The sequence below is a fragment of the Brachyhypopomus gauderio genome, chromosome 14, assembly GCF_052324685.1.
Source record: "Brachyhypopomus gauderio isolate BG-103 chromosome 14, BGAUD_0.2, whole genome shotgun sequence".
Taxonomy (NCBI): Eukaryota; Metazoa; Chordata; class Actinopteri; order Gymnotiformes; family Hypopomidae; genus Brachyhypopomus; species Brachyhypopomus gauderio.
In genome coordinates this window covers 15,830,935-15,851,692 of record NC_135224.1, presented here as the reverse complement: position 1 = coordinate 15,851,692, position 20,758 = coordinate 15,830,935, and the positions used below count along the sequence as shown (strand labels likewise).

At 42.6% G+C, this 20,758-nt stretch overlaps 3 protein-coding genes across 5 annotated transcripts in view; 1 reads left to right on the top strand and 2 right to left on the bottom strand.

Annotated features, from left to right (window-relative positions):
* Positions 1-20,758, top strand: part of LOC143475507 (macrophage mannose receptor 1-like) — a 49,815-nt gene that overhangs the window by 9,627 nt on the left and 19,430 nt on the right. For 2 of the 3 annotated variants that reach the window (XM_076973357.1, XM_076973356.1), the window contains exons 10-15: positions 358-473; positions 12,275-12,423; positions 12,608-12,804; positions 12,985-13,100; positions 13,699-13,780; positions 15,839-15,983. In XM_076973357.1, the coding sequence (XP_076829472.1) occupies positions 358-473; positions 12,275-12,423; positions 12,608-12,804; positions 12,985-13,100; positions 13,699-13,780; positions 15,839-15,983 (805 nt within the window). Of the gene's footprint in view, positions 1-357; positions 474-2,387; positions 2,541-12,274; positions 12,424-12,607; positions 12,805-12,984; positions 13,101-13,698; positions 13,781-15,838; positions 15,984-20,758 lie in introns of all 3 variants that reach the window. The other variant, XM_076973355.1, reaches the window with a different exon arrangement.
* LOC143475432 (zinc finger CCHC domain-containing protein 18-like) lies at positions 6,784-10,116 on the bottom strand. Its single transcript, XM_076973290.1, has 2 exons — positions 9,801-10,116; positions 6,784-9,345 (listed from the first exon to the last, which is right to left on the bottom strand). Exon 2 carries the CDS (start codon positions 8,452-8,454, stop codon positions 6,784-6,786), a length of 1,671 nt encoding a protein of 556 aa, XP_076829405.1. The 5' UTR covers positions 8,455-9,345; positions 9,801-10,116.
* On the bottom strand, positions 16,727-20,262 carry LOC143475509 (uncharacterized). Its single transcript, XM_076973358.1, has 2 exons — positions 17,003-20,262; positions 16,727-16,816 (listed from the first exon to the last, which is right to left on the bottom strand). Exon 1 carries the CDS (start codon positions 20,243-20,245, stop codon positions 17,408-17,410), a length of 2,838 nt encoding a protein of 945 aa, XP_076829473.1. The 5' UTR covers positions 20,246-20,262; the 3' UTR covers positions 16,727-16,816; positions 17,003-17,407.

Here is a 20,758-nt window from a genome sequence, read left to right as displayed (position 1 = left end):
CACACACACACACACACACACACACACACACACACACCAAGCTGCTTGTGTAAATACTGAATCAGAATAGTGTGAACACAAATTACTGTACATGTAAAAATTAGCAGTCAAAATTTACATTGTGTCCTCATGTTGCGGCTGGTGAACTGAAAGAACTTTTGAAAAGAAAGTAATTTTTGCAGTTAATTGGGCCATTTTAGAGTATAACCATATTTGTTAATGTTCAACTGTTCTTCAGTAAATAAAGCTCTTGAATTACACTGATAGGTCTTGGCACATAAACAAATCTTCGAATACATAGAATTTCATATCCATAAGGTGTCATAAGTCAAAATCCTGTTTTTGTGGTTTTTCTAGGGTTGGATCAGATTTAGTTCTTTTTGTTATAGTATTGCTATAGAAGCCAAAACCTTCAATGGGTCGAAAGCAACATGTCATCAGATGGGAGCTGATCTAGTGTCAGTGGCTGACAGGTAATGCAAACATTACTAATGTTTTTTGCAGTTGCTAAGACCCAATTTCTGAAACGCTCTTTTTGTCAAAACTTAACATACAGCAGCCAAAGCCACACAGATGTAACCCCACCCTTGCGTCTGTCACTATAAGACAGTGTTGAGTATCACCTAAGAACCAAGGGTTGGCTTCACATGTAGGTTCAATGAGGAGACTGCTGTGAGTTACCTGCCTAATTACTGAATTAGGCCTGTAAGGTCCACCACAAATACCATACATACGCAATAGACTGATAACCTGAGAGAAATGTATTGACTTAATAAAGGCATTCGCAACACAATGAAAATTAAATTAAAAAATCAAATTAAGAATGAGTACTGGACAAAAAAGTAAATAAATAAACAAAACAGAATTTCCACATCACTTGTATTATCTACCCAATGTTAAATTTGCAATACACAGATATTTGTATAATGACAATGTTTGGATCCTATTTGGCCAATTAAATGTATTTTTTCTTGAAACAAAAAAAATGTCTGAGATCTCAGGTATATAAAAAATGAAATAAAATAGTCCCTTTAGTTCAAAAAAATCACCTGGGGTACCCCAAATCCCTACCGCCCTTTTCCACTGTGAATGTCCGAGATGGGTATTGCAATGGAGAAGAATATGAAGATGTGGGTTGACTCTTCCCTCCCAACGGCGAGTGGCAACGGCGAAGATGCAGATTGAAGGAAGCAGAAAATGGCGGAAGAACCGGGAACCCAATCAAAGGACTCTAAAAAAAACCAGCCTAAAGCCGTACAAACAATACCATTTACATATGCACAAGCAGACGAGTCGCTGCTTCACAACATCCACTTTACTTAACGTATAACTATTAATGTCCGCTATAACTCTATACATTGAACATGGATTCATTTAACATTTCAAAAATAAAATCTCTCCCTTCGCACATGGCTCTTACATTAACTTCTCGGACCGTGACAGTGCAAAGCGCTATTTCAAGGTCTCTATACACTTAGAACTTAGCCACATGAAGTTTAAACATAAATAAATTGATAACCCACACTGAAGAATTAACAAAGCACAGGCTTCAGTCACACTCCATCATTCCTAGATTTTTTTCTCGACTGGTTTTAATGAGAATGCTCATAACGAGAGTAATGAAACCAATTCTAATTCTCTCTTTAGTGTGTAGCACCTTGCTAGCGAGTTAACTTGCTAATATAGCCTATCATTACTCACCGAGAAATCTGTAGCTCAAAAAAAATATCCAAAATCCTACGCTGTCCTATTTGGTCACAGATCGATCACCTTCTCTGGGTCAGCGTCTGATAAATAGCCGAATTCCTAGGTGTGACGAATTCTCAGGACTATTATAAAATTATATTGAACTTTTCTTGCGTTCAGCAACTGCATCCACAATGCGCTGACAGAAGGAAAAAAAAGAAAAAAACTCACAGACGTCTATCATCCCTATCAATTCGCGCGCTGAATGCCCACGTGACAACCTACAAATCTAAATTAAAGTAGACATTAATATGTACTGCTGGCATCTCTACTCAAATGATTCCCTTTTTTTTCTAAAAATAATGAATTTATATTTAAAGGGCCATGGTCTTTTAAACTACATAAAGCAATAAAAAAAAATAAAGCAGAAATAACCTGGGGCTCAGAAAATCCAGGTTACACCCTCCCCCTCTTACTGCATGAGGCCCTGCATGCACACTAAACCCTACAAGAGACTTCATGGGGGGTACTAGACACTGGACCAATGAGATCTTGCAGACTCTCAAAAAATGAACTAAGGGCAAGGATCAAGGGTTTCCCCAGTTCATCATAGGTGAACTTATGTGGAACACGTCTTTCTCTGCTAGAACGCCTGGGCTCGGGGATGTGCTGTTCTTGAATGACACTTGTGTCCTCTTCAGGTCCTCGAGGGACAAGGTCATGGTCATGCTGCTGATCAGAGGGGACTGCCTCACTTCCCTTATGACCCAGTGTACTGCTTCCACTCCTGTCCCCTTCTGGTGTGTCACACTCGGGAATGTCTACAATGACATACTCCCCGGATTGGGCAAAAGGTGACTCAATCAGTTCGGTGGATTGTTCAGGACTTAACTGTTCAGATGTAAATGAGTGTGGGGCGTTAAAGTTAGGGACATTTGGTTTTAATGGGGTTGGAAATCGTTTCTTGGGTACATATGTTATTTCCTGAATAAAAGGGTCATGAAAAGTAATTTGCGTGGGTGCCTCAAAAATACAATCAACCTCCTCTTCATCTGTAAAATCCCCTTCTGAAACATCACATTCTGCCAAGTGTTTTTTTTAGCTTATTCCTTCTCGAACCTACCCTCTTTGCTTTATTTGGCCCTGGCCCCTGCTCTGGAGTTTCCTCAACAGGCAGAAATCCACAGGGCAAAAGCAGGTCTCTGTGGAGAGTTCGATGCGGCCCACTGCCCTTCTCGGGCTTGACAACATACACAGGGCCACCATCGATTTGTTTCAGAACAACGTGAACTGATCGCTCCCACCTGTCGGCCAACTTATGCTTCCCGCGCACACTAACATTCCTCACCAGGACCCGGTCACCTTCGACTAACTCAGCAGCTCTGACTTTGACATCAAACCGCAATTTATTCCTTTCCCCTGCTTTCTTTGAGTTTTCAGCCGCCAGAGAGTAGCTCTCATGGAGGTTTCGACGCAAATTCTGCACATATTCTGAATGTGTCTTATGGGTCTCGGTAGGAGGGCCAATGCCCAAGATGAGATCAACTGGAAGGGTCGGCTGCCTGCCGAACATCAACTCGTAAGGGGAGTACCCAGTTGTGTCATTCCTTGTGCAATTGTACGCATGTACAAGGGGTTTGACAAAATCCCTCCAATGTTGTTTGTTCTTTTCCTCCAAGGTTCCGAGCATGCTTAACAGGGTCCTATTAAAGCGCTCCACAGGGTTTCCTTGGGGATGATAGGGTGTAGTACGCACCTTCTCTGCCCCAATCAGCAAACACAGCTCTTTTATTGTGTGGGATTCAAAATCCCTTCCCTGGTCACTGTGAAGGCGACTAGGAAACCCATAGTGGACAAGGAAGTTTTCCCACAGGGCCTTAGCAACCGTCCTGGCCTTCTGGTCCTTAGTTGGCACTGCCACAGCAAACTTTGTGAAATGGTCAGTTATGACCAGAATGTTCCTCATATCATGGCTGTCAGGCTCAAGGGACAGGTAGTCCATGCAAACCAACTGTAATGGGTAAGTTGTTTTAATGTTGACCATCGGTGCTGCTCTCTGCGGTTGAGCTTTCCTCCTGAAACATCTTTCACAGGTTTGGCACTTCTTGTCAATGGATTCCTTCATCCTTGGCCAATAAAATCTGGCTCTAGCCAGACTTAGCACACGCTCAGGTCCTAGATGACCAACTTCATCGTGTAGCCCATGAAGAGCTCTGTCTCTATATTGCGCCGGCAACACGAGCTGATAGACCACGTCTCCTCGATCAAGACACTTCCTATGGAGGATGCCATCCCTAAGTTCAAGCCTTTTCCATTCTCTAAGGAGCAACTTGACCTCGTGCGGCTCGGCGCTTACAGCTTTGAAGCTGGGCTTTTGTGCACCGCCCATTAAGGTGATGACCTTCTGAATTGATGGGTCCTCCCTCTGTGCCTTATACCAGCATTCCTTTGTCATGCCAGGCAGGGTTGTTTGGCCTTGGCCAGTAAACATTTCAGGCACAGACGAAGCATCTGTGGCAAGCGACTCTGCAAGAACAGGGAGCTGCAGTGAGATGACTGTATGACGTTGACAGAGGGCAGGAATTACATCTGTGGGAATCTCCCTTTTCTCCCCCTCTAAAATGCGCTTCGCCATTGCCTCAATCCTCTCCTTCTCCTGTAGGAAGTCCTCGTCATCTTGAGGTGGGGCCTGTGGACGTCGAGACAGACCATCTGCATCACTGTTACTATGTCCTGCTCGATACTTGATATTGAACCTGTATGTCGACAGGGCAGCCAACCAACGGTGTCCTGCCGCATCGAGCTTAGCAGAGGTAAGGACATAAGTGAGCGGATTATTATCTGTCAGGACAGTGAAATCAGTACCGTAGAGGTAATCATTAAACTTTTCACAGATTGCCCACTTTAGAGCCAGGTACTCTAGCTTGTGAGCTGGATAATTTCGCTCACTCTTTGACAAGCCTCTACTGGCATAGGCTATCACGCGGAGCTTTCCACCTTGCTCTTGATAAAGAGCAGCTCCCAGACCCTCACGGCAAGCATCCGTGTGCAGCACGTATGGAAGCTTGGGGTTGGCAAAGGCTAGGACCGGAGCAGATGTTAACTTGTCAATAAGTGTTCTGAAAGCAGACTCACACTCAGGTGTCCACTCTGCATTGAAGGGAGAGCGAGGATGGACACAGCTCTTTGGCCGGTCCCTCTTGTAGACTTTACCTCTCTTCTTGGCTGGATAATATCCAACAGTGAGAGAGTTGAGGGGCTTGGCGATTTTAGAATAGCCCTCCACAAAACGCCTATAATAACCTGCAAAGCCCAAAAAACGCTTTAGTTCTTCTCTATTCACAGGACGAGGCCAGTCCTTGAGAGCAGAAATTTTTCCTGGATCAGTGTGGACCCCTTGGGCATCCACCACGTGACCAAGGTACTTTACTGATGACTTAAAGAACTGGCACTTCTCAGGTGACAATCTTAGGCCATAGTCCTTGAGGCGGTGTATTATCTTCATGAGTCTCTCCTCATGCTCCTCAAGGGTTTCTGAAAAGACTATAAGGTCATCTAAGAACACAACAACCTCACTCAGATGCAAGTCTCCAACGCACTTTTCCATGAGGCGTTGGAAGGTGCTCGGAGCATTGGTCACACCCTGCGGCATGCGGTTGAATTCATAGAAGCCCAAAGGACATGTAAATGCTGTTTTTGGTTTGTCCTCCTCTGCCATCTCCACCTGATAATACCCTGACCTGAGATCCATCACTGAGAACCACTTTGCCCCACTCAATGCCGAGAACGTCTCCTCAATATTGGGGAGGGCATATGCATCTTTTATAGTGCGGGTATTCAGCTTCCTATAATCGATACACAGCCTAATCTTCCCATTCCTCTTCCTTACTAACACCACTGGTGAGGCGAAGGGACTCTCTGACTCACGTATGACCCCAGCATCAAGGAGCTCTCTGAGGTGCTGTTTCACAGCCTCCCTATCACTGGGATGTATGGGCCTCGGGCGCTCCTTAAAAGGCGTTGGGTCCTGCAAGCGTATACGGTGTTTCACAGCAGTTGTATGACCCAAGGAGAGCTCATCAACAGCAAAGACCTCTGGGATTGAATTTAGCAGGTCTGAAATTCGTCGTTTCCATTCCTCAGGCATAGGGGAGTCATCAAGATTGAACGCAAACTGCTCACCTGGAGTCTGAGAATTAGTGGCAACACACTGCATGGAGTTTAGGGGCATTGCACTCTGAGCAGCAGATATCTCACCAATGACACACCTCGGAGGCAGAGTGACATTGTGGTCTGTTATGTTTCTAAAAGTAACAGGAATCTTGCTGGAGGCCTTACAGGTGATGTTTATAAGTGCACACTCAAGAAATAGCCCACCTGGTATGGAAAAAGACCCGGGGGGTTCAAGGACAAAACACGTGCTCGGATGCTCTTTCCCAACCCTGACATCCCCAACCACACATAGCTTATGCCCTGCTGGGATGGTGACGGGATTTCTCCCATGCAACTTCACAGGATGAGGTTGATTTAGACTTTTGCACATTTTGGCAACATAATGAAGGAGCAAAGCGAACTGGTCTGACCTCCTCTGGAGGCTCGGCCTGTCATGATTCATCCCACGCTGATAGAGTTGCAGCAGAACATTTGTGCCAACCAGCATTGGGACTTGGCTGTTAAACTGGCACTCGGGGACAACAAGCGCTAGGGTGGTTAGCCGCTCCTCCGTACCAGTAACACCATGTGGGAAAGTTAGTGGGATCTCAATATAGCCCAAATACGGTACAGACTGACCCCCAGCCCCCTCAATCTCAAGCAGATGACGGATGGGCTGGATAGGGAAGGACAACAGATATCTGGAACAGAAAGTCTCTGAGACGGTTGTGACCTGGGACCCGGTATCAAGAATGGCTCGGCACTCTATGTCCCCTATGGAGACTGTAGAGACACAGCGAGGGCCGATCAATCCGGAAGGTAAGGCATTGGGAGATTCATTACCGCTCCCAGAGGCTTCAGTTTCAATTTCCACACTGTGGATCATCGCTGCGGGACTTGTCTGATTGACGTCCTCAGCTCCCGCTCGTCCCACTGCAGGAGCCTCTACAAGTTTAAAGATGATCCGGCGCCTCCTTGTCGTGCCCAAAACCTGTTACGTTTATCTCGGAGCTCTGCATTCTTTTTACGAACAAGGCCAGGGTTAGGTTCATTGGTGCATTTTACGGCAATGTGGCCATCTTCTCCGCACTTAAAGCAGAACCCTGGTTTTGGCTGAGTGGGAGTTTGGGGTGTCGAAGGACTTGTGACATGGCCAGCTAAACTTTCACCTCGTAAGGGTGCTTCCTTCTTTGGTGAATCACTCAGGGGCTCTTCACGCTTAAAATCTTTAGTCTCCTTGTGTATTAGCTGTGCAACTTGTTTCCGAAGTTCTGCAACTTCCCTTTCAATCTTGGAACTTACATCAGGCTTTGTGGGAATTATGGCAATAGGTTCCTCATCAAACACTGGTAGACTCAAGACTGAGTGAACATGTGCTGCAGCCTTTGTACTTCCCAGATGCTTTTTCATTCGGTCCATCTTGGCAGCCCGCCGATCCTCCTCTGTTCTCAATAGCAACAGTAATTCTGGAAAAGAGGGGGGACTAGTTTTCCTGTGCTCTAGTTGGAGGCCAATGATCAAACTCTGGTCCCAACATCCTCTGCAAAACTGCCTGAGTAAATACTTGTCTGATTCACCAGGTGAAACCCCCCCTCTAGAGATGGCTTTGGTAAGAAGCGTTTGGAGACGGTTCAGGTAGATAGAGGGCTTCTCCCCGGAATTCTGGTTTGAACCCAAAAATGTCGCAAAGAGTTCTTCACCATCCTCTACCACCCCAAAAGCAGATTCAAGCTGAACGAGGTAAGCTTCAGGTGGTGCATTTGTTCCAAGTGGCTTGACCACATCAGCTGCAGGGCTAAGCAGACTCTCCAAAATCCTTCTCACCTTGTGGGAATCCGATAGTGAAACATCCTTGAGGAGTAGGTCTACCTGGGTGCGCCAGGCATCATAGTCAACCTCGCCATTTGGCTTGGGAAGCCGCCAAGAAAAGGTTCTGACTCTGCTCTGACTAAAGTTAGATGGTGAAGCTTCATTACGAATGAAATGCTCAACAATAACTTTCTGGACTTGAGGTGGGTTGATGGCACTTGCATTCAGAAATGGAGAGCTTGTAGGGGAGCTGAGACAGGGAGCATTAGGAGCTGGATCAAAACGGCTTGGCTCAGCATTGTCAGGGTGATCCCCATCAGTTGTTCTATTGTCGCTACTAGGTGTAGGAGTATCTGACAACTGGAGGTGAGTGTCAGGGCTCGGGAGGGGGGCAGCGTCAGGTTGGACTGGTCCTAACTCCCGCTGAAGCATATGCCAAAAACCAGCTTTACTTCTCCCAGCGAGAGTGCTCAGTTCGGCTAAACATCTCTGGGCTAACTCTCTACCAAGCTCCTCTTGACACATCTCGCGAATGGTTTTAACATGCCAGGTAATGTTGGGATCACCAGGGCTAGGTACCTGGCCAAGGTTTGCAGGATCGAGCCTCAAAATTGACCGTTCTGATGAATACTCTACAAGGGCTCTGGCCCTCGGCTGATCTGGCACGTCAGGAACCCTGACTATTTTTTTTACATCTCCATTAACCTTAAAGAAGTCGATTATCTCACCATCGGTGTACTGTTCATCTATGCCTGTAATGTAAAGGCTACTAGGTCCATGTACATCAAACTGGTTGCACAGATCCATTTTATCAGGTGTTAAGGTTTAACAATGGTTTGGGTCTATCTCAATAATATTTTGACAATGGGTTGAGTCTAAGCTCCTGCTGTGTTCCTGCACATTAATTTTTTTAAATTATTATTAATTAATTAATTATTATTATTATTATTTTTTTTTTCTTTGAAAAAATCTATTTGGGGTGGGACCTAGCTTAACTGCAGCAGTCTCCTGGCTGGCTCGCCACTTTGTAACCCCACCCTTGCGTCTGTCACTATAAGACAGTGTTGAGTATCACCTAAGAACCAAGGGTTGGCTTCACATGTAGGTTCAATGAGGAGACTGCTGTGAGTTACCTGCCTAATTACTGAATTAGGCCTGTAAGGTCCACCACAAATACCATACATACGCAATAGACTGATAACCTGAGAGAAATGTATTGACTTAATAAAGGCATTCGCAACACAATGAAAATTAAATTAAAAAATCAAATTAAGAATGAGTACTGGACAAAAAAGTAAATAAATAAACAAAACAGAATTTCCACATCACTTGTATTATCTACCCAATGTTAAATTTGCAATACACAGATATTTGTATAATGACAATGTTTGGATCCTATTTGGCCAATTAAATGTATTTTTTCTTGAAACAAAAAAAATGTCTGAGATCTCAGGTATATAAAAAATGAAATAAAATAGTCCCTTTAGTTCAAAAAAATCACCTGGGGTACCCCAAATCCCTACCGCCCTTTTCCACTGTGAATGTCCGAGATGGGTATTGCAATGGAGAAGAATATGAAGATGTGGGTTGACTCTTCCCTCCCAACGGCGAGTGGCAACGGCGAAGATGCAGATTGAAGGAAGCAGAAAATGGCGGAAGAACCGGGAACCCAATCAAAGGACTCTAAAAAAAACCAGCCTAAAGCCGTACAAACAATACCATTTACATATGCACAAGCAGACGAGTCGCTGCTTCACAACATCCACTTTACTTAACGTATAACTATTAATGTCCGCTATAACTCTATACATTGAACATGGATTCATTTAACATTTCAAAAATAAAATCTCTCCCTTCGCACATGGCTCTTACATTAACTTCTCGGACCGTGACAGTGCAAAGCGCTATTTCAAGGTCTCTATACACTTAGAACTTAGCCACATGAAGTTTAAACATAAATAAATTGATAACCCACACTGAAGAATTAACAAAGCACAGGCTTCAGTCACACTCCATCATTCCTAGATTTTTTTCTCGACTGGTTTTAATGAGAATGCTCATAACGAGAGTAATGAAACCAATTCTAATTCTCTCTTTAGTGTGTAGCACCTTGCTAGCGAGTTAACTTGCTAATATAGCCTATCATTACTCACCGAGAAATCTGTAGCTCAAAAAAAATATCCAAAATCCTACGCTGTCCTATTTGGTCACAGATCGATCACCTTCTCTGGGTCAGCGTCTGATAAATAGCCGAATTCCTAGGTGTGACGAATTCTCAGGACTATTATAAAATTATATTGAACTTTTCTTGCGTTCAGCAACTGCATCCACAATGCGCTGACAGAAGGAAAAAAAAGAAAAAAACTCACAGACGTCTATCATCCCTATCAATTCGCGCGCTGAATGCCCACGTGACAACCTACAAATCTAAAGTAGACATTAATATGTACTGCTGGCATCTCTACTCAAATGATTCCCTTTTTTTTCTAAAAATAATGAATTTATATTTAAAGGGCCATGGTCTTTTAAACTACATAAAGCAATAAAAAAAAATAAAGCAGAAATAACCTGGGGCTCAGAAAATCCAGGTTACACAGACAACAGGCAAAACACTTCACACATTAGTAAAAAGCAAACACTTCATCCAAAACTCTTTCAACTCTTGCCAAAATTGTATTTATACACATACCACAAATATCAGATGAACAGCCTTTCCTATTTGACAACTACACTGATGTGACAAACAGAAAACGCTACAACTATGTGTTTTTTGAGTGTTTGGGGTGTCTGCTGTAAAGTTTAGTCCGCTGTAAAGGTTTGTCAAAGTACTGATATATACATGTATATTCACGAATGCAAAATTAGGGTCCATCTTGTCTTGTATTTGGGTCTGGCTACAAGATCTCATTGATATCACAACCAATGTCTTATCTGGTCGAACAGTGGAGGAAGTACCTTCTGGAGTATCTACCCCTGTCATGCTGCCCCATCAGTGTTACCACAAGCTTCCTCCATATACCTGGAGAAGAGATGGTGGGTTGGCAAACACCTCCATGTTGAAAATAACTCAATAGTACAGAAGAATTGAGAGTATGGTGGAGCTGAATCACAACAAATTGTTGGTGTTCAGTGAACCAGTTTTGTACTTGAACAGCCCAGTGGAAATGTATGTTGTCCCACATGACAACATACCTGGACTGTTCTGGTCCATCCCCATAGTGATGGAGAATGAGTATATTGTGCTCTTTGTTAAGGAAGGTGATGTTATAAGCCTAAAATAGTCAATATTCTGTGTCAGTGTTGTCACTAATGATGTGTTGTTGAAGTAGTCAAAGTATGCTATTGTTTGCTCTGACCATGTTGAAGATGGTCTTTAATTCCCCAGCAAAGGGTAGTCTAGCAGTTCTGCAAAAACATGATGTGAATGTTTTATCGGCATGAAATCAAACTTTACTGTAAGTTACTGTAACTAGTGATATGGTACTAGAGTAGTAGTACACAGTGGTACTGTGATTTCACAATCAGTTCTGTGATTTCATTAGTTTGGCATAGAAATGTGCAGATGATGCTACCATGTAGCAGAACATATTAGGCTGGACCCTTTGCCTCCAGAAAACTCAACCCATGGTTGACTACATTGTCAACCAAAGTGGCTCTGATCTCATCTGTTATGGTTGCTCTTCCTCTTCATCATTCCCATCCTCTTCGTCATCGTCTCTGTGCAATATTTGACTTCATTGTTGTGCAAACCAAGATATGCAACGTGTGGCCTCTTTATAGGGCTCTGACTGTGATTACTAAAGATTTGTAAAAATCTTTATGTAGTCTTTAATGTAGTGCAAAAAGTGTGCAATTTATTTTATTGCTAAATGAGTGTAAGGCAGAGAATGTGCTTAAGGGCATACTCACACTAGGCTCTGTGATCCGGGCCCGGGCACAGTTCCCTGCCGAAACACGATTCGTTTGGCTAGTGTGAGCGCTCCAACCGTGCCCGGGCCCGGATCAGTTAACCGTGCTCGGGCCCGCTTGAAGAGGTGGGCCAGGGCACGATTCATGTGGACTCGGGTACGGTTCGCTTCTAGTGGGAGCGCTATCCGTGCCCGGGCCCGCTTGGTATCTCGTCTGATTGGTTCATTTCGCTGGAACTCAAACATGACGTCAGTGATGCGACGCTCACGTTAAACAGTCATAGCGGCAAAGCGATTAGCAGACAAACGTTGTGTTAAATTATCGATAAATCTGTGCTTGCACCGTGTTTCTGCACTCCCAAAATGACTCCAAAAATACAATAAAAAGAGAATCGTGAACTCCATAGTGTTGTGCGAGCGCGCTTTTTTTCCAAATAAAGTCACATTGTGGTGACGTAAGCGTGCTCGGGCGCGGTTGATGAAGCCAGTGTGAGTGCAGGCCAGAGGGGGAGTGGGGAGGGGGGATAACCGGGCCCCAGCACGGAACCAGCAAACCGTGCCTAGTGTGAGTACGCCCTAAGATTTAGTGCACAAAGTTAATGAGTTAGTGGTTTACAAAATTGTGGTTTTGGGTATTAGCGACTGCAAAAAACTATAATTCATCTGCTTTCTGAAATCATATATAATCATATATAATATGCATTTGTGTGTTTTATTAGATATGAGAATGCATTTCTTATTAGCCAAGTTGGTTTACGACCCGAGAAATACTTTTGGATTGGTCTGTCCAATACTGAACAAGCTGAACACTTCAAGTGGACAACTAAGGAAACAGTCAAATTTACACACTTTAATGTAGGAACTCCAGGTACTGTTACTGTTTGTCCACTGTTTATGAGCTTTTGTTTAGGCTATTTGTATGTTGTCTATCACTTGCTTATGTTTATGTTACTCCACACCTCCCTCCAGTGGTGAGTGATGTCTATGAATAGTCACACCACCATGGGGTTAAGCGTTCTTAATAATGTCTTTTGTGTTGTTACCTGACTTAGGTAAGCAGCAGGGTTGTGTTGCCATGCGAACTGGGACCTCAGCAGGATTATGGGATGTAATTTCCTGTGATCACAAGCAGAAGTACATCTGTAAAAAAATAGCTGAAGGCATTACTACTACTAAAGAGCCATCTACAACACAACCTCTTAGTTGCCCCTCTGACTGGATAAAAAAAGATCCTGCTAATTGCATTCGGGTACAGTTCTTTCTCACCCCAGTCCCCAACAAAGACATATACACACACACAAGCTTGGAATATGACCACATAAGTGCACTTAGTTATGGCAGCATAGTTAAAGTGATAATAAGCAAATTGATCCTAAGTAATATGATGAACTGATGCACACATTCACACAAGAACCTTTGCTCTCTTCAGGTATATAAAAATACGGCTGACAACATGAAAACGTGGTTTGAAGCTCGTGATTTCTGCAGAGCCATTGGCGGTGATCTTGCCAGCTTCCACTCTGAAAGTGAAAGAGACTCTCTTCCGTATGTTTGTATTCAAAATATTGTAAAATTTTGTGAAATTACATAAAACTATATTTGTACTAAACAGTACCTCTACAAGACCGCCAAGGTTTTAATTTGGGTCTACATTAGGTATTATTTCTGTAACGGGCAGGGAGTATTAAATAAAACGGAAGCGATCATGCCAAGTCTCAGGGAAAAAGGAGGGTTTAATGGAGAAAGTGCACAAACCAAAAATCTGTGACATGCTCTGAATTAAAGATACAATGACCAGCGGTCAACTGGTACAAAGACAAGACATATATAGACAAACAAACGACCCTCAGGTGAGACGGATCACGGGCTCCGCCCACCTGAGGGACGAACACAACAACAACAACAACAGGACAACTGCCGCTGTGGACGGAGGCAACCAGTAGGGGGCCCGCCTTACCGTGACAATTTCTATTTGTAATGATATTGTGTGTAAGTTATGTCAGTAGCAATACTTTTACAGATATTAACAGGTAGAAAGTAGAAAAACTTGCCAATAATAACCAGAGTTATTACTGATTGCTAAGTACTCTTATTTACAGCAATTCCTTGAAATAAATACTTTGCTGTCCTTTACATGGTATAGGAATACCTGGGGTATCAAAGCTTGGATTGGGTTTTCCTCTCTGGATGCTAATTCTGGCTTTGTGTGGACAGATGGAACTCCAGTAAGTCTGAATGACACTTATTTTATTGCCTTCATTGTCTCATTTTAGAATTGGTTTATTCTTTTTATTTGTGTGGGTAATTAGACACCATCTGAAAATGTTTACAGCTATAACAACAAAACTACACTACCGTTCAAAAGTTTGGGGTCACCTAGACAACTTTGTGTTTTCCCTGAAATCTCATACTTTTATTTATCAAATGAGTTGCAAAATGAATAGAAATATAGTCCAGACATTGACAAGGTAGAAATAATGTTTTTTTTTTTTTTTGAAATAATTTTCTACTTTAAACTTTGCTTTCGTCAAAGAATGCTCCCTTAGCAGCAATTACAGCATTGCAGACCTTTGGCATTCTAGCTGTTAATTTGCTGAGGTAATCTGGAGAAATTTCACCCCATGCTTCCAGAAGCCGCTTCCACAAGTTTGATTGGGTTAATGGGCATTTTTTCCGTACCATGCGGTCAAGCTGCTCCCACAACAGCTCAATGGGGTTGAGATCTGGTGACTGCGCTGGCCACTCCATTACCGATAAAACACCAGCTGCCTGCTTCTTCTCTAAATAGTTTGTGCATAATTTGGAGGTGTGCTTTGGGTCATTGTCCTGTTGCAGGATGAAATTGGCTCCAATCAAGCGCTGTCCACAGGGTATGGCATGGTGTTGCAAAATGGAGTGATAGCCTTCCTTATTCAAAATCCCTTTTACCTTGTTCAAATCTCCCACTTTACCAGCACCAAAGCAACCCCAGACCATCACATTACCTCCACCATGTTTAACAGATGGTGTCAGGCACTCTTCCAGCATCTTTTCAGTTGTTCTGCGTCTCACAAATGTTCGTCTGTGTGATCCAAACACCTCAAACTTTGATTAATCTGTCCATAACACTTTTTTCCAATCTTCCTCTGTCCAATGTCTGTGTTCTTTTGCCCATATTAATCTTTTTCTTTTCTTAGCCAGATATGGCTTTTTCTTTGCCACTCTGCCCTGAAGCCCAGCATCCCGGAGTCGCCTCTTCACTGTAGACTTTGACACTGGCGTTTTGCGAGTACTATTTAATGAAGTTGCCAGTTTAGGACCTGTGAGGCGTCGATTTCTCAAACTGGAGACTCTAATGTACTTGTCTTCTTGCTCAGTTGTGCAGCAGGGCCTTCCACTTCTCCTTCTACTCTGGTTAGAGCCTGTCTGTGCTCTCCTCTGAAGGGAGTAGTACACACCATTGTAGGAAATCTTCAGTTTCTTGGCAATGTCTCGCATGGAATAGACTTCATTTCTCAGAACAAGAATAGACTGTCGAGTTTCAATTGAAAGTTGTTTTTTTGTTTTTTTCTTGTGAGTTTAATCGAACCAACAATTGTAATGCTCCAGATTCTCAACTAGCTCAAAGGAAGGTCAGTTTTATAGCTTCTCTAATCAGCAAAACTGTTTTCAGCTGTGCTAACCTAATTGCACAAGGGTTTTCAAGGGTTTTGAAATAAATATCCAATAGCCTCCTTACAGAGTTAGCAAACACAATGTACCATTAGAACACTGGAGTGATGGTTGTTGGATGGTTGTTGGGTCTCCATACATCTATGTAGATATTGCATTAAAAACCAGATGTTTACAGCTAGAATAGTCATTTACCACATTAATAATGTATAGAGTGTATTTTTGATGCATTTAATGTTAGCTAAATTGAAAAAAAACTGCTTTTCTTTAAAAAATAAGAACATTTCTAAGTGATCCCAAACTTTTGAACGGTAGTGTATATACTTATGGTTATAGAAACTGTACACTTACTAATTGATGACATGAATACATTTTAGTGAATGATAAAAGATTTGTGGCTTGGGCTGTGTCTAAGAGTCTGAGGATTTCTAATAGAAGATTACTTTAGATGGGGGTTGCTTTAGATAAGAGTCTCTGCCAAATGTAAATGTACATAATGCTGGAGATTGGGTTTATTTTGGCAGATAGTGTAGCAGGTTGCAAATATAGTTCTGTTTGAGTTAATGTACCAAAGTTGTCTTTTTCTGTGATTCTGAATTGACTTCTCCATTTTATGTGTTTCTGCATGCTAGTCAGACTTTGACAATTGGAACCCTGGCGAACCCAACAATTACAATAACGTCGAGCATTGTGTGGAAGCTTTCTTTCATTATGTAAACAGATGGAATGATAAGGAATGTGATGCCTACAATGACTGGATTTGCCAGATACGATTGGGTAGGTGTCCCACCAAACAAATAAAGACACATTAATGTTGGCATGATACTCTAACCCGGTGTCATGCGCTTTATCACCCACGGAGTCAGGAAGGCCGAGACTAGTTTGTGACGGTTCTCAAAATTGTATACTTCTAGTAAAACAAAATACCAGACGTTTGTGAAATTTCATTTTTTATGTCAAAAAAAGAGTACATGTCTGGGTAAAAGATGAACTTTGGTCACTCTATACTAACTGTATATTGTCACTTGCTGCTCATTAAACAAAGAAATACTGCACAGAACTACGAATTAAAATAAAACAATACAGCCATCTTTTAACCTCGGAACATGGAATAATGAATGTAAAGTTAAACTATAAAGTTAAATGCACATGTAAAGTTAAACTGTTAAACTGCAGTGAGCTACAGTGATGTTTATAAAAGGTCAAAGCTCAAGACATCAAATCAGTATGTCCATTATTGTGTGTTTATGTTTTATTAATTGCTGGTGGTAATATTGATTGGCCATGTATTTTTGTCTGTTTAAAAGGTATAGCCACCTAGGTGCATTAGCAATGAAATTTTGGTCACAAAAATATTAAAAGAGCTACTTCTTTACATGTGACAAATGAGATAAAGCCAATGGAAATGGCTCTCCGACTCTCTGGCATCGACATCTAGCCATGTGTTACATTGTTTTGATTCTGTTCTTGTTTGACCTCATTTATTTGCTCTCCACCAATTTGTTCTCCAATACAATTTGTGTGCCTCCCCTTAATGACCACAAGCAGCAACAGTTCTTTGTGAAGACGGATGGTTTATGGTGTAACAAACTCATTTCCCATCGTGAGAACTACAAATACAGGATTGCAAAGATATTTGCTATAAATGACAAAGATCATGACATTTATCCTTTAACTTCATTAATGTAACTAAAGCAAATGTAACATGTTCGATACAATTCACGTCTTTAAGAAATGCGCTACATATACCTGCATTAGCAGACTAACATTCACGTAGAAACAAATATTAAACAAACCTCGTTAACTGCTTTCGCTAAAGGAGAGGAAATATAACATCTCGTAGTCTGACGAAAGTCAGATGAACTTCTCTTCAGTAGTAGTTACTTTATCTTAGACAATGAACTTGAGAATATAAAGAATAACACCAACACGACGACAACTTAAAGTAAACACATGTGCTTTTCAAATCAAAAAAGAAAGAAAGAAAAACAGCGAAGTGGAGTGTAAAATCAGCAGTTGTCTACAAGCAACCCGGACCCCAAGAAAAACCGTTCGTCTCTATAGCAACACTAAACACAACCGCACAAAAGTAAACAACTCGTCTGTCAGCTACACTCCCACCAAATCACTTATGATTTTCAATCAAGAGCTGACAAATGTTCTCTACTAACAAACTAGATGTGGTAGAGAATAACCACTATCTAAATCCTATCAGTAGCTTCTAGCAAGATCACTGTTTTATGAATGGGTCTCTCTAAGAAGATAGGCTTGGCAGTGCGTTTGCCATATTTATCCAGATTTGAGTCACCAACAAGTAGTTTCACCTTCCTCACTTTCCCGTCACGTCCTAGGTATACTTCCAGTACTCTTGCTAACTTCCACTGATTCCGTGGAGCAGAGTCATCTTGCAGAATAACGATGTCGTTGACCTCTGCATTCCTCCGATCCTTGTTCCATTTCTGCCTAGCTTGAAGATTAAGAAGGTATTCCTTCTTCCAACGAAACCAGAAGTCATTGGCCAAGTATTGCACCCTGCGCCACCTCTTGTGAAGGTAAAGATCTTCTTTAATGAACCTTCCCGGTGGGGGTAAAATGATCTTGGACTTCATTGTCAAGATATGGTTCGGTGTGAGAGGCTCTGGACCGTGTGGGTTGTTCAGATGTTCAGTAGTGAGTGGTCTACTGTTTATGATAGCCATTACTTCATATAGGAAGGTGCGTAAAGAGGCACTATCAAGTCGCCCTGCTGAATGATCGAGAACAGACATCAGTATACTTCTTACTGTGCATATTTGCCTTTCCCAAATACCTCCCATATGGCTTGAAGATGGTGTGTTCATGAGAAACTCACAACCTAGTGCTTTCACTTGCTCTTGGTTCATTCCCCTTGCAGCTTCAATGAACTCATTTCTTGCACCCATAAAATTGGTACCTTGATCACACCGAATTTGACGAACAGCACCTCTTATAGCAATGAATGAGCGTAAGGCATTAATGAAAGAATCAGTGGATAGATCCTCGAGCATCTCAATGTGTACTGCTCTAGAACACATGCAGGTAAACAGCAGGCCATAGCGCTTTAACTCTCTTCTCCCATCTTTCACATGAAATGGTCCAAAGCAGTCCATCCCACAATATACAAAGGGAGGAGTTGCCTCTGTACGCTCTTCTGGAAGGTCAGCCATTCTTTGTTCCTCAGCACATCTTCTAAATTTCCTGCATTTAGTACACTTGTAGATGTAAGAAGAAACTGCACCACTGCATGCCAGGATCCACACGCCATTAGACCTCAGCTCATTCATGGTCATTCCCCGTCCTTGGTGATGTACTTTCTCGTGATAATGCTTGATGAGCAACATTGAAGTATGGCTATCCTTTGGAAGGATTGCTGGATGTCGTACATGTGGATGAAGAGTAGCATGTGATAAGCGACCTCCCACTCTGAGAATGCCTTGCTCATCAAGAAATGGGTTCAGTCTGTGCAACTTAGTCATATCCCGAACATTCGGCATGCTCTGATTCTTGATATGCTGAATTTCCTTGAAAAGGGCCTTCTCTTGAGACATCTTAATAATAGTGAGCTCTGCTTCACTTCTCTCAGCCAAGCTGGTGGCTTCTCCAGACCTAGATTGTAAGTGTTTAATTTCCTTGATCCATCGCTTAAGCCTGGCAACTGCTTTCACTGCTCTTGTCCAGTCAGAGAATTTACAGAGCCGATCTTGTAAGGATCTTTCTTCTGTCGCTTGAGTGTCGTGAATAGTTACCTTCCGTAGTTCTGGGTCACTGTCCACAGACTCTCCCACCATAACTTCTTCTCTAGGAAGTTCTCTGTTCCAAAGAAATTCCGGTCCTGTGAACCAGTTGGAATTTAGAAGCTGTTCTCCTGTAAGCCCCCTGGAGGCATGATCTGCCGGATTCTGTTCTGAGGACACATACCTCCACTGTTCAGGCTTTGTGCTTTGTCTGATGCGTTGGATTCGATTTGCCACAAAAAGATGGAATCTCTTGGCATCATTGTTTATGTAACCAAGTACAACCTTCGAATCTGTCCAGAAATATTCTTGTAGTGCATTTATCTCCAACTCCTTCTTAAGCATATCGCTTATTCGCACAGCGACAACCGCAGCTGAAAGTTCAAGTCTTGGGATGGTCATAAATTTCATGGGAGCAACTCTAGACTTCCCCATAACTAGGGAGCAGTAAATCTCCCCTGTTGCATTGATTCCTCTCAGATATGAACATGCTCCATAGCCAGAAAGACTGGCGTCAGCAAAATGATGTAGCTCATAGCGCTGAACATCCTTGAAGTCTGATGGCATGTAACATCTTTGGATTTTCACCTCTGACAGATTTTGAAGATCGTGGAGCCAGGCCTCCAATTTAGGCTGGAGATCAACAGGGAGTGGATCATCCCAACTAACTTTTCCAACACACATATGCTGTAAGACTTGCTTTCCTGTCAGGATTAAAGGTGCTATAAACCCAAGTGGATCATATATTGAAGCTACTGTTGACAAGACTCCCCTTCTTGTCAGTGGGTTCTGCTTCAGTGTCACTCTAAACTGAAATTCATCCGATGTAACACACCATGACACACCAAGCACTCCTTCTACATGTGTTTTATCTAACATCATATATGGATCCTCAACCCTTTCAGCATGCTCTTCCTTGGGAATCGTTGCCAAGACTTCATTGCTATTAGAGATGAACTTGTGCAGTCGAAGTCCGCCTGTCTTACAAATTTCTCTGACTTCTTTCACAATTTGAATGGCGGCTTCTGAGGATGACACACTCAATAATCCATCATCTACATAGAAGTTCCTTTCAATGAATCTGACTGAGAGATCACTGAAACATCCTCGTCCCACAGCAGCAATATGCTTGAGACCGTAGTTGGCACAGCCGGGTGAAGAGGCAGCACCAAATAAATGAACTCTCATCCTGTAAACTAAAGGTTGAGAATCTAACTCTCCATTCTCCCACCATAGAAATCGCAGGTAATCCTTATCCTTTGCCTTCACATGGAATTGGTGGAACATGCGCTCTATGTCACATATCACTGCTATCTGACCCTTTCTAAAACGACAGAGTACGCCCACCAAGGTGTTCGTTAGCTCAGGACCAGTCAGGAGATGCTCGTTCAGACACGTACCCTGAAACTTCGCAGAACAGTCAAAGACGACGCGTATCTTCCCAGGTTTTCTTGGGTGGTAAACCCCGTGATGTGGGATGTACCACACTGGTTGCTTATTAATGTCGTCTTCTGGAACCTGTTCTGCATCACCATTGGCTATGATGTCATTCATAAAATTTGTATAGTCCAGGTAGTATTGCTTGCTTCTTCTAAGTTTCTTCTCCAAGCATTTTAAACGGTGTACAGCGCATATCCTATTGTTAGGTAGACTGGGCCTTGCTTCCTTAAACGGTAGAGGCATCTCATAGTGTCCATCATCCTTAATACATATCTCTTCTTTCAGTTGTGTTAGAAACTGTAGGTCTTCTTGGGAGATCTGTTTATCTTCTGCAACTGTTTCACAAAAGTCAGACTCAAG